The sequence below is a fragment of the Dipodomys merriami genome, unplaced genomic scaffold (genome assembly GCF_024711535.1).
Source record: "Dipodomys merriami isolate MVZ:Mamm:240054 unplaced genomic scaffold, mDipMer1.0.p SCAF_7, whole genome shotgun sequence".
In the NCBI taxonomy this organism is placed as follows: domain Eukaryota; kingdom Metazoa; phylum Chordata; class Mammalia; order Rodentia; family Heteromyidae; genus Dipodomys; species Dipodomys merriami.
Genome location: NW_027206290.1, coordinates 70,901,445 through 70,928,463, shown reverse-complemented (window position 1 = coordinate 70,928,463; position 27,019 = coordinate 70,901,445). Strand labels below are relative to the sequence as shown.

At 47.3% G+C, this 27,019-nt stretch overlaps 1 protein-coding gene across 2 annotated transcripts in view; it reads right to left on the bottom strand.

Moving 5' to 3' along the window:
* The window catches only part of Znf341 (zinc finger protein 341), a 46,640-nt gene extending 23,271 nt beyond the window's left edge, over positions 1 to 23,369 (bottom strand). The window contains exons 1-6 of one of the 2 annotated variants that reach the window (XM_070007077.1): positions 23,287 to 23,369; positions 17,288 to 17,398; positions 5,920 to 6,116; positions 4,784 to 4,933; positions 2,177 to 2,428; positions 848 to 1,043 (exon numbers count right to left, since the gene is read on the bottom strand). In XM_070007077.1, coding sequence (XP_069863178.1) covers positions 848 to 1,043; positions 2,177 to 2,428; positions 4,784 to 4,933; positions 5,920 to 6,116; positions 17,288 to 17,398; positions 23,287 to 23,317 — 937 coding nt within the window. In that variant the 5' untranslated portion in view covers positions 23,318 to 23,369. Of the gene's footprint in view, positions 1 to 847; positions 1,044 to 2,176; positions 2,429 to 4,783; positions 4,934 to 5,919; positions 6,117 to 17,287; positions 17,399 to 18,088; positions 18,113 to 23,286 lie in introns of those variants that run through there. The other variant, XM_070007078.1, reaches the window with a different exon arrangement.
* Positions 23,370 to 27,019: the final 3,650 nt, after the last annotated feature.

Here is a 27,019-nt window from a genome sequence, read left to right as displayed (position 1 = left end):
TCCCATTTAACAGAGTACTCAGGACAAGAGAGCATGGGCCAAGGCACCAGATGTCCCTGTGCCTGATGGGAAGCCTGGCACACAGCTGTCAATGTGCAACCATGAAAGGAAGAAAGTGTCCACTGGGGAGCCCCTGAAAGTTTCTCCACTTTCTCCCCTGCATCCACCCCCTACTTCTGATACCACCTCTACCCCCATTCAGTGTCTTGAAAGAGTAACAAACACAGCTACTTGCTGACAGGTAGCCACTCTTCTTTTGCCTTTGATCACAAATCCCCTACAAAGTCCCTGGAGAAAACAGGTATTTCCCATTTTCCTTTGCAACCAGACAGGCTCATGTGACTAAATTCTCACCAGTGAGATACAAGTAGAAGTCTCATACAGAGCTGAGGGTGTGTGGCTCAGTGAGCACCTGCCTAATAAGCACAAGACCTTGTACTGCCAAAAATTCCATCTCACATGGAATGTCTAGAAGCTGGGAGGTACCCTTTTCCCCTTCCCATTCCCCCGCTTCTTACTGCCTGGGATATGAAATGGATGACTGTAGCTCCAGTAGCCATCTTAGATGATGAGAGACCCTGATAAATGAAGCCATACTCTGGGGACAGAGGAACACAAAGACAAAAGAAACATGAAAGTTTGGTGACCATGTCATACAATCCCCAGATTGCCTGCTTCTGGTCTTGTTCTACACAGGAGAGAAACAAAATTCTATCAATCTGAAGATTCTAGCATTTGAGATTTTCCAAACTTAACCCTAACCATCATAAAAGGGAAGACCAGAACCACGCAGCCTGTGCACAGGACACTGCCAAGAAAAGATGCCCATGGCAGGCAGGTGGCCCACCTTCTGGGAGTCCACCGGCACCTTTAGCCCGTCGGGGCTTCAGCGCGGGTGGGGAGTCGAAGGTGGCCGCTGTTCCCCCGGTGGTGCTGGTCATGGGGGCGACAGGGCTTGGTCCTTTTGGTTTGAACCCCTGCTTGCCAGGGCTGTACACTGGAGGCGTGGGGTACACTGGGGCCTCCACACACTGGTTTGGCACCTAGAAGGACAACATTGTGAGGCAAAGAGCCCTGGAAGGAATGGGAGAGTTCCCCCCACCCAGGTCCTGACTGATCTGTCACTACCTCACTACCCTAGGCCCTCCACCTGGTCAGCCACCCCAAGAATCAAGGGCCACAAGCATTTTTGGAGCCAGGCTGCCTCAGTTCAAATCTAGAATCTACCACATACCACCTAAGTGGGATTGTTATGTTTTTGTTTTTTTGACAGTCCTGGGGCTTGAACTCATGGCCTGGGCACTATCCCCAAGCTTCTTTTGCTCAAGGTTAGCACTCTACCACTTGAGCCACAGCGCCACTTCCGGCTTTTTGGTTATGTAGTGCTGAGGAATCAAACCCAGGGCTTCATGCATGCTAGGCAAGCACTCTATGGCTTTTTTTTTTTTTTTTTTTGGTCGGTTGTGGGGCTTGAACTCTGGGCCTGGGTGCTGTCCCTCAGCTCTTCAGCTCAAAGCAAGCATTCTACCACCTGAGCCATGGAGCCACTTCCAGTTTTCTGGTGGTTAATAGGAGGTAAGAGTCTCATGGACATTCCTATCAGGGCTGGCTTTGAACCGCGATCCTCAGATCTCAGCCTCCTGAGTAGCTAGAATTCAGGTATGAGCCAGTGACACCCAGCTAGCATTGAGTTTTAATTCCTGTATCAGTTTCCATTCTGTATAACTTCCCACATAGGGCTGCTGAGAGGGTCACCTGAAGCAGCAGGTGCAGTGAGTAGAGGAAGGGCAGCAGTGGTCAATAAATGCCAAATAAACACAAGCTACATAGCTAATGAAATAGGAGATATTTATGCCAATAATTTAGGGCAGTCTTCTCCCCAAAGGCAGGTATTCCTGACTGATCTACTACCTGAGATTAGGTTATACTTCGGCCACAACCTCTGCTTCCTCCTACCTTCCCAGAGTTTACATTTTCTATCTGTACATAGGATTTTTGATTCAAGTTCTCCCATGAGGTGGGCACTCCACGAGGCCTGGGGTGGGGTCTTGCTCCCCAGGACACCCCAGCACGGTGTCTTGCATACAGCTAGTTCTCGTGTGATGATGACCATGATTAGTTCCCCATTACCCCACCCCACCCCCCACCCCCGCCCTGCCCTTCTACCTCTACTTACCTCCAGAGGGGGGTAGGGCTGCATCCCCAGTGCCTGGATCTCCACTGTTCCGCTCCCAGCCAGAGGTGCAGTGGCACTGTATACTTCTACCACGCCATTCCCTCCAGGGTTAGGGCGTCCAGGAGGGCCCAGGTTCTGGGGTGGTGGAGGTGGAGGCTGAGGGGGTGGGGGTGGGGGTAGAGGTGGAGGTGGTGGAGGAGGAGGTGGAGGCTGGGTGAGGTAGCTGGGCACAGAATGCATGTTCAGGTTGCTCTGCAATCAGAAGAGAAATCAAAGCATTAAGGTTGATAGCCGCGTGTTGGATCAGCAGCACAGGACTTTGCCAGTAGCTGGCCTGTGCAGACAGCTACTCACACAGCAGCTCAGAGGAAGAGGCTCTGGAGAATTCCAGACCTGGGAGGTGATCAGCTTGATGCTGCTGTCTTCCCTATGAGTGTCAGCCCAGTATGTACAGAAAAGGGTTAAATGGGACATCTAATGTTGCCATTATATGAGGGGCCTGTTTATAGGGCTGGCTCTTCATGGGCGTCAGAGAACTTGGCTTGATAAGATTGTTTTATCTACCCAGCAACACTGACCACTCTGTCCAGCTTTCCTAGTGCCAACAGCACAGTTTGCGAAGAATGCCTACTTCCCCTCTGGGAGTGTGCAATTTTGCTTCTTAGGTATATTAGAAAATCTCAGGAAGCCACTATGTGGTATTTAGTTATTTGTGCTGTGCTCAGGGCTTGAACTCATGACTTAGGTGCTCTCTCTAAAGTTCTGTGCTCAAGGCTAGCACTCTACTACTTGAGCCACAGCTCTACTTCTAGCTTTTTGGTACTTAACTGGAGTCTTATGGACTTTCCTGTCCAGGCTGCTTCCAACTATGATCCTCGGATCTCCGATCTCTACCTCCTGGGTAACTAGGATTACAGGTACCAGGCTGGTTTTTTGTTTTTTGTTTTTCAATTTTATCTAAAATTCTAAATTGGGGGTAAGTGAAGGAAAGGGGAAAGGGTGACATTGTCAAAACAGGAAATGTACTAATTACCTAACTACCTAGCCCCTCTGTATAACATCTTAGTAACTATATATATATATATATATATATATATATATATATATATATATATATACACACACACATATATATGTATATATACATGCATATGTATATATATTTATTTATGTTATTTTATTTTTGTTGGTCATGGGGCTTGAAATCTGGGCTTGGGCACTGTCCCTCAGATCTTCAACTTAAGGCAAGCGCTCTACCACTTGAGACACAGCGCCACTTTTGGTTTTCTGGTCATTTATTGGAGATAAAGAGACTCATAGACTTTCCTGCCCAGGCTGGCTTTGAACTGTGATCCTCAGATCTCAGCCCCCTAAGTAGCTAGGATTATTGGTGTGAGATACCAGCACCTGGCCAAAAAAAATTTTTTTTTAAAGAATAATACAGGAGTTGCTGTGCTGGAAATGTGGCTTAGTGGTAGAGTGCCTAACATTCATGAAGCTCTGGGTTTGATTCCTCAGTACACATAAGCAGAAAAAGCCAGAAGTGCACTGTGGCTCAAGTGGTAGAGTGCAAATTCTTGAGCAAAAGAAGCAGATGGACAGTGCCTGGCCCCGAGTTCAAGCCCCAGGACTGGCAAAAAGCAAAAACAAAAAAACCAAATAGGAGTTGCTAAGTACTGGTGGCTCATACCTATAATCCTCATTGATTGCAAGAGGCTAAGGTCTGAGGATCCTGACATTTGAGGATCCTGGTTCTAGCCAGGGTAGGAAAGTCCATGAGACTCTTATCTCTAATAAACCAGCAAAAAGCCAGAAGTAGAGATGTTGTTCACATGGTAGAGTGCCAGTTGAACAAAAAAGCCAATGAAAAGTGCAAGACCTTGAGTTCAAAAGAAAAAGACTAAGACAGGAGTCAAAATACTGGACAATGGCTGTGAACCCCAATATAGCAGCTTCCCCCCCATAGCAGGAACAGCCCAAGGAAAGATGGAGAGTAACCCCTCTGTGTGGGGAAGCTGAGACAGAGACACTTTTTTTTTTTTTTCGGTTGTAGGCCTTGAACTCTGGGCTTGGGCACTATCCCTCAGCTCTTCAGCTCAAGGTGAGTGCTCTACTGCTTGAGCCACAGCGCCACTTCTGGTTTTCTAGTAGTTTACTGGAGATAAGAGTCTCACAGACTTTCCTGCCCGGGCTGGCTTTGAACTGTGATCCTCAGATCTCAGCCTCCTGAGTAGCCACTGGCATGAACCACCGGCACCTGGCCAAGATTCTTTTGTTTTTTTTTGGTCAGTTCTGGTGCTTGAACTTAGGGTCTATGCACTCTCCCTGAGCTTTTATGCTTAAGGCTAGTGTTCTACCACTTTGAGCCACAAAGTTTTCAGATGGTTAATTGGGGAGAAGAGTCTCACGGACTCTCCTGCCCAGGCTGGCTTTGAACTGCCATCCTCAGATCTCTGTCTCCTGAGTAGGCAGGATTACTATCATGAGCTACCAGCTCCTGGCTTCTACAAGATTCTTAATCTGCAGAGGTTAATATACAAACCTGAGATCAAGACCATGTAAGATTTTCCCAGCACATACAAGGCGAGAAGCCCACTGGCTCCTTACCTGCACAGGTGGGGGCCCCTGGGGCATGGGCTGGTCCAGGGATGTAAAGGCTGACATGGCAGACATGAGCACATCGTCGCTCACCAAGATGTTCCCTTGCACCAGGGTCTGGATCAGTGGGGATGGGGGCACTGTGATATATGTGGAGATCTAAACAGCAAGAAAAAACAACAACAACAACAACAGCAAGAGGTAGAGACACATCTGAGGCTCTGGCAGGAAGCTGAGGGAACAATGCAAAAGCCCTAGTTTCTCAGGATCTACAGACCTAGGGTCCACTGCCACCTTTGCTGGTCCCTGCTTTGGGCCTGGGCAAGTCATATCTACCTCAGCTGAATCCTCACCTACCAAATGAGAATGAGTAACACTCCTCTGAAAGCCATACATCTTATGATCCAACTATAATGCCTCCCGCTTTCCATTGTAGGCAAATACTAACACAGTCACAGAATTCCAGCCTTGGAATAACTGTAAACAACCTAAATATCCATCTTTAGAGGATATAGATTTAAAATAGCATGGGCTGGGATGTAGCTCAGTGTCAAAGTGCTTGCCTAGCAGGTGCAATGCTCCAGGTTTGATACCCAGTGCCACAAAAAAAAAAAAAAAAAGATAAAATAATGCATAAAGCCAGGGTTGGGCTGGGTGACAGTAACTCACACCTGTAGTCCTCATACCTGAGAACTGTGGGGTTTTGTTTTGGTTTTGGTTTTTTGCCAGTCCCAGGGCTTGGAGTTCAGGCTTGGGCACTGTTCCTGAGCTTCTTTTGCCAGCAGTCTACCACTTGAGCCACAGTACCACTTCCAGCTTTTTCTGCTTATGTGGTACTGAGGAATCAAGCTCAGGACTTCATGCATGTTAGGCAAGCATTCTACCACTAAACCACATTCCCAGCCCATGGATTATGGTTTTTGAAGCCAGACAGGGAAGACAAATCCAAGAGACTCTCATCTCCAATAAGCCAGTAGAAAGCCAAAAGTATAGGTATGGCTCAAGTGGTAGAACCCCAGCCTTGAGGGAAAAAGCCAAGCAGGAGCACAATGCCTTAGTACCTCATCCCTTCCCCGCCCCACATACACACACATTCACACTCACAAAACCTGCTGAAGGACTGAACAAAGAAACAATGAATATACCTGGCGATTGGCAGGAGGTGGGACCTGCTGGACCGTGGCTGGTGCTGCTGAGGGTGTGTAGATGCTGTTGGTAGCCAGGGAGACTGTGGCCAGGGCCGGAGCATTCCCCTGACACTGTTCCCGCTTGTGGGTCATAAACGCTGGCAGTGAGTTGAACTGCTTTTTACACTTCCCGCAGAGAAAGACATCCTCATCATCTAGGGGTCAGACCGTGGGGCAGTGCCAAGGGGCCAAAGCAGAACAGCAAGAAAAAGCAAGAGTAAGTCAGAAAACAACACAGCGAGGACCAGGAGGCTGTGGCTGAGCTCAAGAGCAGTGAATCAGAAGCCGTCTATGACCAGCCATGCTGGTCCATGACCAGCCTTGGGTTTTCCACAGCACCAGCTGGGGCGTTGATTGAAAAATTCAGTTGAGAAATTCAGAACCTTTATCCTGCCTGAATTTATTCATCAGCCACTAGTGGATCATACCTCCTCATGGTTCTGAATCTACTGCTTCCCTATGCCCAGTTGCAACTCTCAGATCAACTGGTTCTGCAAGGCACCACTCCTCCAAGAGGTCTTTGGAAAATTTGCAGCCACAATTCCTACCTGTGTCCCACTTAGCCTATCAGTTTTCTCATCCCTATCAAGCTATGCATCCCCTTGGGAAAGGAAATGTGTCTTATCACCATAGCTGTGCTACCCATTGAGCAAGTAGGCCTCCATGGACATTGACTGAGTGAATGAAAAGTTAACTGAAGCTGGGCTCCATGACTCATGCCAGTAATCCAAGCTACTCAGAAGGCTGAGCAGGCAAAAAAAATTTCAAGACCCACCTCCAACCCCCCTGCCACCCCCATCACCAATAAAAAGTTGGGCATGGTGGTACATGTACCTGCCATGCCAACTACCCAGGAAGTACAAATAAGAGGATAGAGTTTTAAGCCAGCCTGGACAAAAAGTGAGACTCAAATAAAAAATAATGAAAGCAAAAGGACTGGAGGCATGGTTCAAGTGGTAGAGTAACTAGGAAGCACAGGGTTCTTAATTCCAATTCCAGTATTACAGAGCTAGAGAGAGAGAGAGAGAGAGAGAGAGAGAGAGAGAGAGAGAGAGAGAGAGAGAGAGAGAGAGAGAGAGAAAGGGAGGGAGGGAGGAAGGGAGGAAGGAAGAAAGAAAGGGAGAAAGAAAGGAAGAAAGAAAAGGAGAAAGGGAGAAAGGGAGACAGGAGAAAGAAAAGCTAACAAAATGGCTAACTACAGTAATAGCACACATCACTAAGGACCTACCTCAATCATATATACTGGTCAAAACCTTAAAGCATTGTTACTGAATTAAAATAATTTTCTTCTCATGTCTCATTGTTACTGAATTAAAACAATTTTTTATCTGGTGTTAGAGATTGAACCCAGGATCTTACATTCTACCTCTAGCTACCTCCCCCCATTTGGTTATTTAATTTTGATTATATCTTCTTATCAGTAATATAAATTTTAGCAGGAAACATGGCTTCCTAGCCAAAGAATGTGTTTCCTAGCCTGTTTTGCAGCGGGGCATGTCATGTGGCTCAATTCTGAGCAAAAGAGTAAGCGAAGAAATGTGATATATATGCAACTTTCCTCTGAAGGGAAAGGATATAGCTGGGTAAGGCTGCATACGCCCATAATACTACCACTCGCCTGGCCCAGGTGGCTCACACCTGTAATCCTAGCTACTCAGGAGGCTGAGATCTGAGGATCGTGGTTCAAAGCCAGCCCAGGCAGGAAAGTCCATGAGATCCTTTTTTTTTTTTTTTTTTTTTTTGGTCAGTAGTGAGGCTTGAACTCTGGGCTTGGGCGCTGTCCTTGCGCTCTTCAGCTCAAGGCAAGCGCTCTACCGCTTGAGCCACAGCACCACTTCCGGTTTTCTAATGGCTCATTGGAGATAAGAGTGTTACGGACTTTGCTGCCTGAGCTGGCTTTTAATCTTGATCCTCAGATCTCAGCCTCCTGAGTAGCTAGTATTATATGCGTGAGCCACCTGCACCCGGCTAATAAGATTTTTTTTTTAATTATGAAAATACCATACAGAGTACAAAGGGGTTACAATTACACGAGCAAGGTAATGAATACATTTCTTATCAAGCATTCTTGCCTCCTCCTCTGTTTCCCCTTACCGTCCCTGCCCTCCCACCTCCCCTCCACCTTCAGTGAGATTACTATTTCCAATAAACTACAGAAAACCAGAAGTGGCACTGTGGCTCAAGCGGTAGGGTGCTCGCCTTGAGCTGAAGAGCTGAGGGACAGCGCCCAGGCCCAGAGTTCAAGCCCCACAACCAACAACAATAAAAAATAATAATCCCACCACTCTTCATGAGTGAGTAGGATGTCAGTTTGGGGCCTAGTAAGACTCCATCTCAAAACAACAAAATAAAATAAAAATAATGAGGGCTGGGAATGTGGCTTAGTGGTAGAGTGCTTGCCTAGCATGCATGAAGCCCTAGGGTTGATTCCTCAGTACCACATAAACAGTAAAAGCTGGAAGTGGCGCTGTGGCTCAAGTGGTAGAATGCTAGCTTTGAGCAAAAGAACCTCAGGGACAGTGCCTGGGCCCTGAGTTCAAGCCACAGGACTGGCAAATAATAATAATAATACAGTGTGACTTTGACTTTCTTTGTCCCTCCATGAGTGAGCTGGGCAGCTTTTCTGGAACACATGCTGAAGACAGCAGACAAAAGAAAGACACCCAACTGTCTACTCAGGGCCTTAATCCCACAGAAACTGTAAGAACTCTTGTAAAAAGAGTTGGAACTGAATCCCAAGTACTCGTGTAAGATTCTATGAGGTAGGACATTTCCCATTTTCACAGATATGGAAACTGAGACATAGAGAGGTGGCCCAGCACATAGCCAAGAGCTATAGAAATTAGATTCAAGCTGGGTGCTAGTGGCTCATGCCTTAAATCCTGTAAATGCCTATAAATTCAGGAGGCTGAGATCCGAGTATCATGGTTCTAAGTCAGCCCAGGTGGTCTGTGAGATTTATTTATTATTGTTATTAATTAATTAATTTATTTATTTATTTATTGCCAGTCTTTGGGGCTTGAATTCAGGGCCTGGGCACTGTCCTAAGTTTCTTTTGCTCAAGGATAGTGCTCTACCACTTAAGCCACAGTGCAACTTCTGGCTTTTTCTGTTTATGTGGTACTGAGGAATCGAACCTAGAGCTTCATGCATGCTAGGCAAGCACTCTACCAATAAGTCACATTCCCAGCCCTTTGTGAGATTCTTATCTCCAATTAACCACCAAAACCCCAGAAGTGGAGTGGAGCTGTTGTTCAAGTAGTAGAGTGATAGCCTTGGGCTTAAAAAAAAAAAAAATCCAGTGTCCAAGCTCTGAGTTCAAGCTCCAGCACTAGCCTTGAGCAAAAGAAGCTCAGGGATAGTGCCAAGGCCCTGAATTGAAACCCCAGGATTGGGAGAGAGAGAGAGTGAGAGAGAGAGAGAGAGAGAGACAGAGACAGAGACAGAGACAGAGAGAGACAGAGACAGAGAGAGAAAGAGAAAGAGAGAGAGAGAGACTTAAATCTGAGGATCAGATCCGGTTCAAAGCTAGCCTGGGCAAGAAAGTCCATTAAGACTCTTATCTTGGAGGGGGGACCAAGATGGCGACGGGGCAGTAGGGAAACGCCACAGCTCTCTCCAACCAAAAAGAGAGTTCGAGTTCCAACGCTTAATCTCCCCAAGAGACCGACAACAACAAAAAGACGAACACTCAGAGAAAAACCAGAGGCGGAGAATAACAAAAAAGAAAGAGGAAAAGAATTTCAAAACAGAGAAAAGCGAAGACCCCTCCCCCAACCTTTACTGGCCGCGCGGCAGCGCGCCAAGCCGCCGGCCAGCCGGCCCGGCGGGGGCTGTGGGAGCCCCAGAGAAACAGCAGAGACACAGGGGGCCACTTTCAGAACATCTGGTACTGGTTTGCAGAACAGCAGATCACCAGGAACAGAGAAACCTACCAGCCGGGAGTCTCCACGAGGATCCCACCCCCACCCCTCACTCTCCACCCGAGCAGAGAGGCTCCATCCCGCCAAAGTCGCTCGGCATCAGCAGAGTGACAAAAGGACCTGCGGCAGACCACCCGGCCCGCAGGATTGCGATCACAACGATCCAGCACTCTCCACCCGAGCAGAGAGGTTCCATCCCGCCAAAGCGGCTCGGCGCGACAAAGGGTCCTGTCTGCAGACCACCCGCCCGCCCGATCACGATCGCAACAACCCGGCGGGGTCACTTGGGCCCCAGAGGTACCGAGAAGAAGCTGCCTGAGCGTGGACACTCTTGACCCAACAGCTTCGACAGAGGCAGAGACAGAAAAGAATCACACAGAGCCACCACCGCCCAACCCAGCGCGGATTGCAACAACAACTGACGACCTACACCACACAGAAACAACCAGCTCCAGGGTGAGTACCCCACAGGGGAAGTGTATCCCTCAAGGGAGACCAGAGCTGGAGGGAATCCCCAGACCCTGACCTAGACTCCCTACCCCAGCACCCGGACCACAGGACCCACTAAAACTGGGAACTGTTTGAGAGCTCCACCAGCCCGTGGAGCACACTCAGCTGGCCAGGCTAGAGCAAGAGCACCCCTGGAAGGGAGCTTAAATGCCCAAGCCAGGAACAGCGCCCCTGGGTCAAGACTACCAACAGTAGAAGAAATTTGAACTGTGTCCCCCAGGCTGTATAACCTAGGGGGTATACACATCAGCACAGGCCTAACAAGCGCGCTCCAGGCTGGGGCCGGAACCAAGCCCGGGGATCCGGCACCTGAACAACACAACCAACTCCTCCCAATTGAAGTAAAAAGCTGAGCATACGCCTCAACAGAGGGGAGAAAACCAGGAAACAACACTCCCCCGGGAAGCACGCCTGTGACAACAAAAGACCTGGAGGCCCAGGACAAGAGAAGCCCAAACCCCACCAAAACTCCACCCATATACCCTAGACTGGGAATTGGGCAACACAGGCTGCCAGCACCTGATAGTAAGCAGGAGCTCAGACTGTTAAGGCGGCTCAGCAATAGAGTGATAGTCTTGGATGTATGAGGCCCTGGATCTGATTCCTCAGCATCACAAAAGCAAAAAGGGTCAGAAGTGGTGCTGTGGCTCAAACGGTAGGGTGCCAGCCTTGAGCTGAAAAGCTGAGGGACAGCACCCAAACCTAGAGTTCAAGCCCACAACCAGCCCAAAACAAATAAACAAAAACACATCAGGAGCCCATAGCAGACTCCAGCATTTGGGAGAGTGCATCCAGAGCATCTGTTCTTCACAAGAGCACCCGTAGGAGCAAACACAAGCAGTCTAGGCTGCTCAACCCTTCCAAAGGCGGGAACTGTCAGCAATCTACAGCAGAGAGCTGAGAATCCTAAGTAAGTCAGAATAGCAGCTGGAAATAGGCTCCCAACAGAACCCAGATCAGGCACAGACTCTCTCTACCAATACAGAATCAGCAACCAAGCAAAGACAGACACACCAAAACAAAATTGAAGAGCAGTCTCCTGAACCTCCATGCGAAAATCACAGAGAAAAATCACAAGGTTTACTACCACCCAGGACAGCAAGCTCACCTCAAAAGCCAGCAGCCACACAGGGGAGAGCCCCAGTGGGAGCAAAGCAGGAATGGAAGACAAAGGCTACTTCCAAGGGTTGCTGGAGGCAATGACTCAAGAAATAAAGCGAGAAATTTATCAGAAATTGAAAGAGCACAAGGATGAACTATCCAAAGAGATACAGGGTATCAAACAAGAGATGCATGCAAAAATAGAAGCTGCACAAACCTCAATAAGAAGTGAGATAAACGCCAAATTAGAGGTAATGCATACCTCATTGAGAGGTGAGATCAGTACTCTGAGAACCAACATTGAATCCATAAAGGGATCCATTTCCTCCATGCAAACCACAATAGAAGCCACTGTCAACAGAGTGAATGAAATGGAAGGTCGAGTGTCAGATACAGAAGACAGAATACACCAACTGGACCAAAAAGTGACAGATATGGAAAAATTACTCAAATTAAACCAAAGGGATATTCAAGAGCAAGCAGATAATGCTAAAAAATTTAACCTTCGCATAATTGGAGTGGACGAAGGTGAGGAATTCCAGAGCAAGGGAATGCAACACCTATTTAACAAGATAATCAATGAAAATTTTCCCCACCTCAAAAACGACCATCTTAACTACATCACAAAAGCTTATCGAACACCCAACAAGCAAGACCCCAGGAGAAACACTTCTAGACACATTATAGTAAAAATGATAGATCTGAATAATAAGGAAACAATCCTGCATGCAGCAAAAATGAAGAAGGAGCTATACTACAATGGGAAAAAAATAAGAATTACTGCAGATCTCTCCACACAAACAATGAATGCAAGAAAAGCCTGGGAAAGCACCATACGAGCCCTGAGAGCCAATAACTGCCAACCCAGACTGATCTACCCGGCAAAGCTAGCATTCACATTTGATGGAGAACTGAAAACTTTTAATAGCAAAGAAAAACTAAATGAATACATAAACATTAAGCCAGCATTACAAAGAATTCTAAGAGGGGGGACACAACCTGAAGAAAGCAGCCAGGAACTGGGGCCTGCCCCCAAACAGGCATTACTCAAAGTCTAACTGAGCAAGCACAGGAGGAAAGGAAAAAAGAAAAACTTAGGAAAACGGAATGGCAGGGACAACAATGCATCTCTCTATACTTTCTCTTAATATAAATGGGCTGAATTCGCCAATTAAAAGAAAACGAACTGAGGACTGGATAAGAAAACAAGACCCATCCATCTGTTGCCTTCAGGAGACCCACCTCTCAGCCAAACATACAAACAAACTCAGAGTGAAGGGGTGGAAAAGGATCTACCAATCAAACGCCCCCAGTAAGAAAGCAGGTGTAGCTATCCTGATATCTGACAAAATAAACTTTTCATTAAAATCAGTACAGAAAGACAAGGACGGACACTACATATTAATAAAGGGAACAATCCAAGAGGAGGATATAACCATCATCAACTTATATGCCCCAAATATTGGTGCACCCAGATATGTCAAACAAATGCTCTCAAACTTACAGAATAAAATAGATCCCAATACGATAATACTAGGAGACTTTAACACACCACTCTCACCAAAGGACAGGTCTACCAACCAGAGGATTGGCAAAGAAGCTACCGAATTAAGAGAGGCCATACTTCAAGCGGAATTAACTGACATCTACCGAGTATTTCACCCTAAAACAACACAGTACACATTCTTCTCAGCAGCTCACGGAACTTTCTCCAAAATAGACCATATCATAGTTCATGCAAGGAACTTAAGCAAATACAAAGGGATCGACATAATCCCCTGTATCCTATCTGACCACAGTGGAATCAAGCTAGCTCTCAATAACAAAGCATACCGCAGAAATTTCTCCAATACATGGAAATTGAACAGCACACTCCTTAACAATGCCTGGATAACAGAAGAGATCAGAGAAGAAATAAAGCACTTCCTACAACTCAATGAAAATGAAAACACCTCACAAAGAAACTTGTGGGACACAGCAAAAGCAGTCCTGAGGGGCAAATTTATTGCCCTCAGTGCCCACATCAAGAGAATGGAGACAGACCAAGTAAATAACCTCATGTTGCAATTAAAACAGCTAGAAAAACAGGAAAAAATGGAACCTAAAGCTACTAGAAGAAGCCAGATAACCAAATTAAAAGCAGAGATTAACCAATTAGAAAATCAGAAAACCATAACCAAAATAAACCAAACAAAAAGCTGGTTCTTTGAAAAAATAAACAAAATTGATGGCCCATTGGCTAGATTAATTAAAAAAAGAAGAGAGGAAACCCATATTAATAGGATTAGGGATGCCACGGGAAACATCACCACACGTACCCAAGATATCCAAACAATTCTAACAGACTACTTTCAAAAGCTATACTCTCTAAAGGAAGAAAATCGGGCAGAAATGGATGCATTTTTAGAGAAATACAAGTTGCCCAAACTGAGCAAAGAAGAAGTTAACCAATTAAATAAGCCAATATCCTATAATGAGATACAGGAAGCTATCAAAAGTCTTCCAACAAAAAAAAGCCCAGGACCAGATGGATTCACAGCAGAATTCTATAAGACCTTTAAACAAGAACTAATACCCATACTCCTCAAGCTCTTCAGAGAAACAGAGAAGGAAGGAGCTATCCCAAACTCATTCTACGAAGCCAATATCACACTCATCCCCAAACCAGGCAAAGACCCAACCAAAAAGGAGAATTACAGGCCAATCTCCTTGATGAACACAGATGCAAAGATCCTTAACAAGATTCTAGCTAACAGAATCCAGAAACACATAAAAAAAATAATTCACTATGACCAGGTAGGCTTCATCCCAGAGACACAGGGATGGTTTAACATACGTAAGTCAATAAATGTAATCCAACATATCAACAGAGCCAAGGTCAAGAATCACATGATTATCGCTACAGATGCAGAAAAGGCCTTTGACAAAATTCAACATTCATTCATGCTAAAAGCTCTGGAGAAAATAGGAATAGAAGGAACATTTCTAAAAACAATAAAAGCCATTTATGACAGACCAATAGCCAATATTATACTTAATGGGGAAAAGCTACAACCAATTCTCCTAAAATCAGGAACAAGGCAAGGATGCCCACTGTCTCCACTCCTCTTCAATATAGTCCTAGAACCCTTAGCCAGGGCAATAAGGCAAGAAAAAGATATTAAAGGGATCCTCATAGGAAAAGAAGAAGTTAAACTATCCCTTTTTGCAGACGACATGATACTATACCTCCACGATCCCAAAAACTCCATCCCCAAACTCTTAGAAATCATAAATCACTTTGGCAAAATAGCAGGATACAAAATAAACCCACAAAAATCAGTTGCCTTCCTATACACTGATAATGTACAGGAAGAGAGGGAAATAAAGGGAGCAACCCCATTCACAATAACCTCCCGAAAAATAAAATATTTAGGAATTAACCTAACCAAAGATGTAAAAGAACTATTTAATGAGAACTATAAAAAGTTAAAGAAAGAAATTGCAGAAGACACTAGGAAATGGAAAGACCTCCCATGCTCCTGGATAGGCCGACTTAATATAGTAAAGATGGTAATACTTCCAAAACTAATATACAAATTCAACGCAATTCCTATTAAAATCCCAATGACGTACATCACTGAAATACAGAAAACAGTCCAAAAATTCATATGGAACAACAAAAGACCTAGAATAGCCAAAACAATTCTAGGGGATAAAGACAATATGGGAGGGCTATCCATGCCGAACTTCAAACTCTACTACAGAGCTATAATAACAAAGACAGCATGGTACTGGCACAAAAACAGACCCGAAGACCAATGGAACAGAATAGAAGATCCAGAAATAAATCCACAGGCCTACAGCCAGCTGATATTCGACAAAGGAGCCAAAGACATACAATGGAAGAAACACAGCCTCTTCAACCGCTGGTGCTGGGAAAACTGGGCAGCCACATGCAGAAAACTAAAAGTGGACCCCAGCCTATCACCATGCACCAACATCAACTCAAAATGGATTAAAGACCTTAACATTAAACCTGAATCTCTGAAACTACTGCAGGACAGAGTAGGAGAGACACTTGAACTAATAGGCACAGGAAGGAACTTCCTGAACAGAATCCCAGGGTCACAACAAATTGGAGAGAGACTCGACAAATGGGACTACCTTAAAATAAAAAGCTTCTGCACAGATAAAGCTATCGCAACCAAGCTAGAAAGACAACCAACTAATTGGGGGAAAAAATATTTACCAGCAATATATCAGACAAGGGGTTAACATCCTGTATATACAGGGAACTCAAGAAACTAATCCCTCCCAAACCCAACACACCAATTACTAAATGGGCAAGGGAACTAAAGAGGGACTTCTCAAATGAAGAAATAAAAATGGCAAAGAAACACATGAGGAAATGTTCATCATCCCTGGTGGTGAAGGAAATGCAAATAAAGACAACCCTGAGATACCACCTTACCCCAGTCAGAATGTCCCACATCCACAAATCAGCCAACGACAAATGCTGGAGGGGATGTGGAGAACGAGGAACGCTATTACACTGCTGGTGGGAATGTACACTCATACAACCACTTTGGAAAGCAGTCTGGAGGGTCCTTAGAAAGCTAAAGATTGACCTCCCTTACGACCCAGTCATACCACTTCTAGGCATCTACCCTGAACAACAGGAACCAATATACAAGGACACGTGCACCTCCATGTTTATTGCAGCACTGTTCGCAATAGCTAGGATATGGAAACAACCTAGATGCCCCACCACAGATGAATGGATCCAAAAATTGTGGTATCTATACACAATGGAATATTATGCAGCCATTAGAAATGACAAAATAATGGCATTTGCAGGGAAATGGATGGAGCTAGAAGGAATCATGTTGAGCGAGGTAAGCCAAGAACGAAGAGACAAACAGTACATGGTCTCCCTGATAAGTGGATGATGAATCCAAAATGTTAGGTGATATGACAAAACTAACAGGACTTAAGAAACAAAGAACTCCCACTCATCTGGTTGAACCACTACTAAATATCCCCATGCTGCTGATCACATATATGGTATATAACATATGAGCACCGTTATATATTACAGACTGTGATAGACAATTTGCTCCAGGAAAGTTAGAATGAACTTGTGACTTTAAATGAGCATCATTATTCCACAATACTGTGAATTTCCGGAAATTAAGTAATCACTTAATCACGATCAAAAAAAAAAAAAAAAAAAAGAACCTTGGGGAAGGGAGGGAGGGAGGGGATGGTAGGGGGAAAACAATGGAGGGGGTAACAATGTTCAAGAGGAAGTGGAAGTGTACTCATTGCCTCACTCATGTAACTGTAACCCTCTGTATAGTATCTCTACAATAAAAAAAATTAAAAAAAAAAAAAAAAAAAAAAAAAGACTCTTATCTTTAACCAAAAAGGAAGTGGAGTTGTAGCCTAAATGATAGAGCCCTCATCTTGAGCAAAGAAGCTCAGGGACAGCACCCAGGTCGTGGTTCAAGTCCCAGTACTGGCACACACACACACACACAGACACACACACACAGACACACACACACAGACACACACACAGACACACACACAGACACACACACACACACGTATAATTGACCACAGAGAACGTAAACAGGGATTTCAAAAAACACAGGGATTTCAAAAAAGTCCTCTTGCCTTCTCTGGTCTCAGGGGTTTGGCTCACCAAATGTTCTCTCCATAAAAGGGAAACTGGGAAATGACTTTGGGGTTCTTGTCATTCCCGTATCATGATACCAGCTCCCAACATTCACCAAGCAGATACTCACCCAAGGGCTGGATGGCAGGGGGGGCATTGACACTTTGGCCTGTTGGATCGGGGACTGCTCCTTGGCCATCCAATAATGACTGCACAGCCAAAACAGTCTGATTGTCCATTCCTGTAACAAGGAAACACAAGTCTGGGGAGTGGTTCAAATAGCAGAGAAACTGTCCAGAGAGTTCAAACCCCAGTACTGCCACAAAGTAAAAAACGTAACATAGACTCTAGAAGCTGGACCCAGTATCTGCTCTGACTTCACCTGTATAGGCCAGACCCACCACCAGGTCACCTGTGTGAAGATGAAAGTCTCCCCCTATTTCAGTGTTAATATCACAAGATATGGGGCTGGAAACACAGTCCTGGAATAAAGATTAAACTCCTCAGCCTCTCACAGCTAGAAAGGACCACATGCAGGCCCAAGAGACTTGAAGGTGGTATAGGCAGCTTCCATCTCCCATTCTGCCTCACAAAATGGGAACACAGAACTCTACCCAGAACCACAAGGGCAAACTCTAGGGACTCTAGGGATAAAAAGCCAGAAAGCAGCCAGTCATCAGTGACTCACTCCAGAAATCCTAGTTATTCAGGAGGCTGAGATCTAAGGATTGCAGTTTGAAGCCAGCTGAGGCAGGAAAATCTGCAAGCCTCTTTTCTCCAATTAAGCACCAAAAAAAGGCCAGAATAGAGCTGTGGCACAGGACTACGAGCTCAGTCAGTGGCCCAGCAGGTGCTTAGCAGATACAAGGTCCTAGGTTCATACCCAGCAACCCTGGCCTGCCCCCCCAAAAAAACAAAAAACAAAACCAACCTTGAGCCTGAGTGGTTTCTGTGGACTTTCTGTGAAAGAGACAATCTTTCAGCCACTGACAGGTTGAACCACTGCTTATTCATGGCTGCCTCTATTCCCAAGTCATACAACCCCTCCAGACATGGTATGGCCCCTTCTTACTTACCCATATCCCAAGGCTCACAGTGTGTTCCCTTCAATATCTAGTGTATAATGGTTGAGTGGGCCAACTTCCAAACCTTTCCCAGCCACTCTAGTGGGACTTAAGCCCACACCTTCCACCAAAGACCATCTGATGGCATCAATATGCCATGAAACCCATGCTTTTTGGCTCTAGGTACATCCTGCCTGGGTCTCCTTCATCTTGCTGGGCCTGTCATTTCTCTTCCTGTCGATCTGCTAAATCTTGCTATCTAGGATTCCTTCTGTCTGTATTCTTCCCTTGCGACCCCCAGCACCATCCCTGGGCAGACCAAGATTGAGAGCTTCAAACCTAGGGTTCATGCTTTTCTGAACATACATAAAATCCAGTTTTAGTAACTGGATGTGAATCTATATGTGAATACTTACAGAATTTTTATTTATAATAGTGAAAACCCCCAAACAATTCAGAAAGCCTGAAGTGGGTGAATGTTTAACGTGTGCAACACCCACACTGTGAAAGGCTGGGCAATAAAAAGAAGCAAATTACAACTTGAATGGGAGCTGTGGAAGTTGCAAAAAGTGAGTCCCAAAGGCTATATGCTTAGACAGGTGTTGGTGACTCACATCTGCAGCCCTAGCTACTCAGAAAACTGGAATCTGAGGATCACAGTTCAAAGCCAGCAAGGGCAGAAAAATCTATGAGACTCATCTCCAATTAACCAGTAAAAGGCCATTTCTGGAGGTGTGGCTCAAGTAATAGAGCACCAGTGTTGAGCAAAACAAACAAACAAATACACACAAAAATCCAAGAACATGGGGCTGGGAAGGTGGCTCAGTGGTAGAGCACTTGCCTTGCATGGATGAAGCCCTGGGTTCAATTCCTCAGCACCACATAAGCAGAAAAAAAAAAAACTGGAAGTGGCGCTGTGGCTCAAGTGGTAGAGCGCTAGCCTTGAGCTGAAAAGCTGAGGAACAGCACCCAGGCCTAGAGTTCAGGTCCAAGATCGGACCCAAAAATATAAATAAGTAAATAAATAAGTAAAAGATTTCCTTAAAAAAAATCCAAGAACATGAGACCCTGAGTTCAAGCTCCAATAGTGGTACAACAACAACAAAAAAAAAGGTTATGTGCTTTAGGAGTCTACTGTTGTACTCTTGAAAAAAGTTGTTTCTATTTATGTGGTATTAGAGATTGAACTCTGAGCCTCATACATGGGTGCTCTACCACTAAAGGCACATCTCCAGCCCCTCCCTTTATTTTTTGCTGGTTCTGGGGCTTGAACTCAGGGCCTGGGCACTGTCCCTGAGCGTCTTTGTGGTCAAGGCTAGTACTTGAGCCACAGCACCACATATGACCTTTTCTGAGTAGTTTATTGGAGATAAGTGTCTCATGGATTATCCTGCTTCAAATGGTGATCCTCAAATCTCAGCTTCTTGATTAGCTAGGATTACAGGCGTGAGCCATAGTGCCCAGCTCCAGCCCCCCACTTTTTTTTTTGGTTGGTCGTGGGGCTTGAACTCTGGGCTTGGGCGCTGTCCCTGTCTTTTTCAGCTCAAGGCGAGCACTCTACTGCTTGAGCCACAGTGCCACTTCTGGTTTTCTAGTGGTTTATTGGAGATAAGAGTCACACAGACTTTCCTGCTCGGGCTGGCTTTGAACCGAGATCCTTAGATCTCAGCCTCCTGAGTAGCTAGGATTACAGGCGTGAGCCATAGTGCCCAGCTCCAGCCCCCCACTTTTTTTTTTTGGTTGGTCGTGGGGCTTGAACTCTGGGCTTGGGCGCTGTCCCTGTCTTTTTCAGCTCAAGGCGAGCACTCTACTGCTTGAGCCACAGTGCCACTTCTGGTTTTCTAGTGGTTTATTGGAGATAAGAGTCACACAGACTTTCCTGCTCGGGCTGGCTTTGAACCGAGATCCTTAGATCTCAGCCTCCTGAGTAGCTAGGATTACAGGCGTGAGCCACCGGCACCCGGCTGTCCAGCCCCTTTTTGTGTGGTTATTTTTCAGGTAGTTGTCTATGATAACTTGGGCTAAGATCCTGCCCAGAGGGTCTCAAGTTACTGGCCTCTGAGCTTAGCCATTGTGCTTTCCCTCCAAATGAGATGACAGGAACATACCACTATACCCAGACATTGGTACCACTATATCCAGACATTGGTTGAGATAGTCTTACAAACATATTTTTTGCCCAAGCTGGTTTTGAACTACAATCTCCCAATCTTTGTCTCCCAAATAACTGGGATTGCAGGCCTGTGTCACTTTCACCCCCAACTCAAAATTCTAAACAAGATTCACAGATGCCAGGAGTCTGGGATATTGGGAAAGAGGAGGGAAGAACAATAGCTGAACAATAATCGGACAACAGCAGGTCAAGGTGGAGCTAAGCTGTACTGACAGGTAGAGAGTAAATACTCTAGTGTTACAAGGTGTTATCCCTGGGAGAAACTGAGGAAGGATTCTTGGGATCACTCTTTTTCTTTTTCTTTTTTTTGGCCAGTCATGGGGCTTGAACTCTGGGCTTGGGCACTGTCCCTCAGCTCTTCAGCTCAAGGCTAGTGCTCTACCATTTGAGCCACAGTGCCACTTCCAGTTTTCTGGTGGTTTATTGGAGATAAGAGTCTCATGGACTTTCCTGCCCAGGCTGGCTTTGAACCGTGATCCTCAGATCTCAGCCTCCTGAGTAGCTATGATTGTAGGCGTAAATCACCAGTGCCCAGCTTCTATGATTTCTTATGATTTTCTGTATGATTGCCTGCTGAGATTCCTAAACCAAAATTCAAAATAAAACACCAACTGTCTAAAACTGTCACCATAATTGTCATCCCTCGTCCCCTATGTCTGTTCCTTTCAAACATAGCCCTGGGAGGCACCTCATCATTCTTCCTCCCCTTATTTCTCCCCCTTCCATTTCTAGACCTTTCGCAAATCTAGGTTATTCTGTTTCCCAAATATGTCAGAAATCTATTCTTTCATCCTCTCTGATGTCCTTTAGCCAAGGCCAAGATCAATTCTCAACCTGGGAAGGCTCCTCACTCACCTCTTGTCTGTCAGGCTGGCCCTCTCCAGTCTGTTTCTGATGCAGCCCAGGGGGTGAGAGAACTTTATAAAACATACATCAGATTGTGTGGTCCCCTGCTGAAAACCTTTTCTTATTTCCACACTGATCCCAAGATAAAGTTCAGAGCTTCATCCACACAGTGGAGGCCTTGGCATGTGGGGGACTGGTCCCCACATGAACCGTGAATCCTAGGAGCTCAGGCTCTCTCAGGGCTTTGCAAACGCTATTACCTCTGCCTGGGTCCCTTGGGCATCCTCTCCCCTGGATCTCTCCACTTCTGCTGCCCTTTCCTCACCAAGAAGGCATCTTAATGTCCTAGGGAACTGACTACCCTTTATTTATTTTTGGTGCTGGGGATGGAACTCAGGGCCCATGTATACTAAGCATGTAATCAAACACTGAATATCTCCAGCAGATTTCTCTTTTAATTTCATTACTCATTATACGAACATACTCTTGCAATAAATAGTCAACAATGCAACCTAAAGAAAAAGTAGGTCCTTGGAGAGCCCCTCTCCCCCATTCTGACCCTCCACACCCATCACTCTGCAGCTTATCACCGTGGAGGTCATCTTCATCTGTTTCCCCCCATCCCCAATGTTGGTTGTATAATTTCTCCATCCTCTCGCAGTAGGGAGAGGTTCCAGTTATCTTGCTGTTTGCTAAGTGAGATTCCTAAAACGGAACCCCTTTTAGTTGGGGGCCGCTCTGATCCTCCAAGAAAACGAAGTGGCTGAGAGCTTTTGTTTTGTTTTGTTAGTAGTGGGGCTTGAACTCAGGAGCTGGGCTCTGTCCCTGAGCTCTTCAGCTCAAGGCCAGTATTCTACCTCTTTGAACCACAGCACCACTTCCGGTTTCCTTCTTGTTACTTGGAGCTAAGAGAATACAGGGACTTTTCTGCTGGGGCTGGCTGATCCTCAGCTCTCAGCCTCCGGAACAGCTAGGATTACAGATCTCTGAGACCTGCAGGACTCAAATCGGTCAGTGCAGCCCACTTGCACTGGTGCACAGCCCTCCACGAACATTCTCGAGCCTGTATCCGCAGCATCTACTTCGTGTCCCCGACCCCACTCCCCAGCAGGTGTGCACGGAGGGGCTCGAGGTGTGCTGTCTCCCACAAGCTTGCAGATCCCAGCACACAGTCGACCCTGGGTGGTGTTCGGGGGCTTGGATCTGAGAGCACTGCGCCGGGCACAAAGCGGTCTCCTTTCTCGCTCTGCATTTAAAACTGATGCCTGGGCGGGGAGAGGGGGTGCGCGCCCAGGGTCGGCGGGCTTGGGTCTGGGGGCTCAGCGCAGGGAGTGCACGCAGGCGGCGCCTCTCTCCTGCTGATTTAAGACACTACATCCAGCAGGAGACACGCAATGTGCTTCGGAGAAGTTCCCGAGGTGAGGGCGTCGGGTTCCACCGACCCGGCCGCCCCGACCTCCCCGCCCCTCCCCGGCCCGCCGGCCGGCGCGCGCGCAGCCTCGCCGCCGCCCGAGTCCGGCTGTTCTCGGCGGGATCACCCTCCCGCGGCCGCCCCCAGGCCCCGGGCTGCTCCGGCCCTGCGCCCTCCTCTCCCCGCTGGGCTAGCCAGCCTCGCTTGTTCCTCGCCCAGGGTCCCCCGCAAACAGCCTCTATCCCCCCCAAGCTGCTCCGGGTCTCAGGCTCCCCGGCTGTTCCGGGCCTCGAAACCCACCCCCCAGGCCTCCCTTCCCGGCTGTTCCCAGCCCGGACCCCACCCCCAGCCTCCACACCCCGGCACTTCCCGGCCCGCTGTCCCCAGCAGCTACCCTCCGGCTGTTCCGGGTCCTGTACCCCCACCCCCGGCCTCCGCTCCCCGGCTGTTCCGGGCCTCGATGACCACCCCCCCCCCCCCAGGCCTCCGCTCCCCGGCTGTTCCCGCCCCGAGGCTGTTCCACCCCGGCGCCCTCCGCCCCGCGGCCGCCGCACGGCCTGGGCCCGGCGCTGCGAGGGCGCGGCGGGAGGGGGCGCCACGCGGAACAGCCGCCGCCCCGGCCCCGCCGCGCTCACCCTCCAGGGCCTCGAAAATCGCCTGCGCCATCTTGGAGCCGCCGCCGCCGCCGTCGCGGGAGCCCAAGCGGGGCGACGCGAGCATTGTGGGAGCCGCGACGGCCAGGCCTGGGCCGGCAGGGGGCGCTCGGGAGCCGCCGTCGCCGCCGCGCCCCCCGCCCTGAAACAGCCTCAGCTCGCGGGACCCCCTGCCATTCCTGGGCTCTCTGCGACCCGTTCACTGGCGCTTAGGGACCCCCCCCACTCCTCTGAGCCTCCAGCTCCACAGACCCACACCTGCCGCGCAAACAGGACCTCCCCATCTTTATCTGAACCCCCATTCCTCCCCTCGCGGGACCTGACCCCATTCCCACTCCCAATGCACATGACGCACCGCACCCCAGACGCGCAGCACCCACCCTGCCGCACACACAGTACACCCCAGTCTCTCAATTTGAACCCCTGCCTCACCCGGACCCACCCAACTGTCACAGGAACCCCAGGTGACTGTGTCTCCCATCTCTTGGATTCCCCCATGGTTGCTGCTTCACCCCCCAGTTCACCTTTCAGGGGGGTCTCCATTTTACCCCTTCTTGAATCTCTGGGGTACCATCTCCGTCACTAAAAACCCTAACACCCATGGCAGCCCCTCCTGACCCAGCCTCTTGGAGGGACCTTCAAGCTCTCGCTCAATTTATGTCCTGCCCCATCCACATAGTCTCTTACTCATTTTCAGTCATGTGCCATGGCTGCTTGTGGAGGGCCTACTATGCACTGAGTTCTACTGTGGCTCTAGAAATTCAATGTCCTGGGACTGGGAAGGTGGCTTAGTGGTACAGTGCTTGCCTAGCATGCATGAAGTCCTGGGTTCAATTCCTCATTACCACAACAGAAAAAACTGGAAGTGGCGCTGTGGCTCACGTGGTAGAATGCTAGCCTTGAGCAAAAGAAGCTCAGGGACAGTTCCCAGGCCCTGAGTTCGAGCCTCAGGACTGGCAAAAAACAAGAACAAAATCTGGACTATCGAGGATTTGACTCTGAATGTTCTCAGTAGTGTGTGTGTGAGCGTGCACGTGTGTGTGCCAATCTTGGGACTTTTTCAGGGCCTGGGCACTGTCCCTGAGCTTCTTTTGCTCAAGGCTGGCACTCTACCACTTGAACCACAATGCTACATCCTGTTTTCTGAGTGGTTTATTAGAGATAAGAATCTCCTGGAGTTTTATGACCAGGCTGGCTTTGAACTACAATCCTTAGATCTCAGCTTCTTGAGTAGCTAGGATTACAGTCCTGAGCACTGATACCACCCAGCTCTCTGAGCTTCTTTTTGCTGGAGGCTACACCTCTACCGTTTGAGCCACAGCTTTAATTCTAGCTTTTTGGTCGTTTTTTTTTTTTTTTTTTAGTTTTTGCCATTGGTGGGGCCTGAACTCTGTCCCTCAGCTCTTCAGCTCAAGCCTAGCACACTACCACTTGAGCCACAGTGCCACTTCTGGCTTTTTTTGCTTATGTGATGCTGAGGAATCGAACCCAGGGCCTCATGCATGCAAGGCAAGCACTCTACCACTGAGCCACTTTCTGAGCCCCTTTGTTAGTTTATTGAAGATAAGAGTTATTAAGAAAGTTGACAAGATAATTGAAACGGAAAAAAAAAAAGAAAGTTGACAAGAAAGGAAAGAGAAATAGATAAGACTGGATTCTCAACAGGCTAGGGCTGTTTATTGCAAGTGAGGAGCACAGACCTTCCAGTGTATATGGAGGTTGTGCAAGGGTGAGGATTTGGGGTCAGGCTTATATGGAGTCTGAGCAAGGAGGCAGAGGTTAATGAAAAAGCCATTAGGTCTGAGGAGGTGAGGGCTTTTTGGTTGGGCCCACAGTGTTTACAGCTGGGCTTAGGTGGATCGCCCCGCCTGCGTGTCAAGCATGTCCGCACATACCTGGGGTTTTGCCTGGTTTATGCACCTGGGATAATAGAGTGGAGGTCAATTCTTCTTATTCCATCTTTAGATACATAAAATAATTGGGCCAACAGGGGTAAGGCAAGTCTTTCATATAGGGTCTTTGGATACATAAAAAAAGATTGGGCTGGAAGAGAAGACAGGAAAAGAGGTAAGACTCTTCTTTGGAAATTCTTTGCCCTGTCCTGTTGGGGATTTATTGTCTGAACTGTTCTGTTTGGGATCTATGGTGCAAACGGTCCCATTTGAGGTTTTTGTTTTTTGTTTTTTGTTTTTGTCAGTCATGAGGCTTGAACTCTGGGCCTGAGCACTGTCCCTCCCTCAGCTCTTCAGCATAAGGCTAGCACTTCCAGTTTTCTGGTGGTCTATTGGAGATAAGATTTTCACAGACTTTCCTGCTTGGGCTGGCTTTGAACCTGGATCCTCAAATCTCAGCCTCCTAAGTAGCTAGGATTACAGGCATGAGCCACCAGCACCCTGCTGTCCCTCAACTCTTGAGCTCAAGGTTACCTCTATACCACTTAAGCCACAGTGCCACTTCCAGTTTTCTGTTGTTTATTGGAGATAAGAATCTCACAGACTGGGGCTGGGAAGGTGGCTCAGCGGTAGAATGCTTGCCTTGTATGCATGAGGCCCTGGGTTTGATTCCTCAGCACCACATAAGCAGAAAAGGCCGGAAGTGGTGCTGTGGCTCAAGTGGTAGAGTGCTTGCCTTGAGCTGAAGAGCTGAGGGACAGCGTCCAGACCTAGAGTTCAAGCCCAGGAATGGCAAAAAAAAAAAAAAAAAAAAAAGAATCTCACAGCCCAGGCTGGCTTTGAACCATGATCCTCAGATCTTAACCTCCAGAGTAGCTAAGATTACAGATGAGCCACCTGCCTGGCTTTTAAGACAATTCTTTTTTTTTTTTTTTTTTTTTTGGTCGGTCGTGGGGCTTGAACTCTGGGCCTGGGCGCTATCCCTCAGCTCTTCAGCTCAAGGCGAGCGCTCTACCACTTGAGCTACAGCGCCACTTCCGGTTTTCAGGTGGTTTATTGGAGATAGGAGTCTCACAGTCTTTCCTGCCCGGGCTGGCTTTGAATCGCAATCCTCAGATCTCAGCCTCCTGAGTAGCTAGGATTACAGGCGTGAGCCACCAGTGCCCGGCTTTTAAGACAATTCTTACTTTCCAAATCCTTTCCTTTTTTTTTTTTTTTTCCAAATCCTTTCTTATACAAAGGAAGCCATTTTTTGTTTTATTACTTTCCCTAAGGCTTTCTTTACTAACTTTTTTCTTTCTTTACATTGCCTAATTTCCTTACTGGTTCTTTCTTAGTAGACAATAGTTAAAATTGCAGTCAAAAGGCAAATAAGTGCCAGGCACCAATGACTCATACCTGTAATGCTAGCTACTCAGGAGGCTGAGATTTGAGGATCCCTGTTCAAAACCAGCCTGATGACTGGGAAGGTAGCTCAGTGGTAGAGCGCTTGTCTTGCATGCACGAGGACCTGGCTTCAATTCCTCAGTACCACATAAGCAAAAAGAAAAAACCGGAACTGGCGCTGTGGCTCAAGTGGTAGAGCGCTAGCCTTGAGCTGAAGAGCTGAGGGACAGCGCCCAGGCCCAGAGTTCAGGCCCCACAACTGGACCCCCCCCCAAAAAAAAAAAAAAAAAAACAGCCTGAACAGGAAAGTCCATGAGACTTTTTTTTTTGGGTCCGGTCGTGGGCCTGAACTCTGGGCCTGGGCACTGTCCCTCAGCTCTTCAGCTCAAGGCTAGCGCTCCACCACTTGAGCCACAGCACCACTTCTGGCTTTTTCC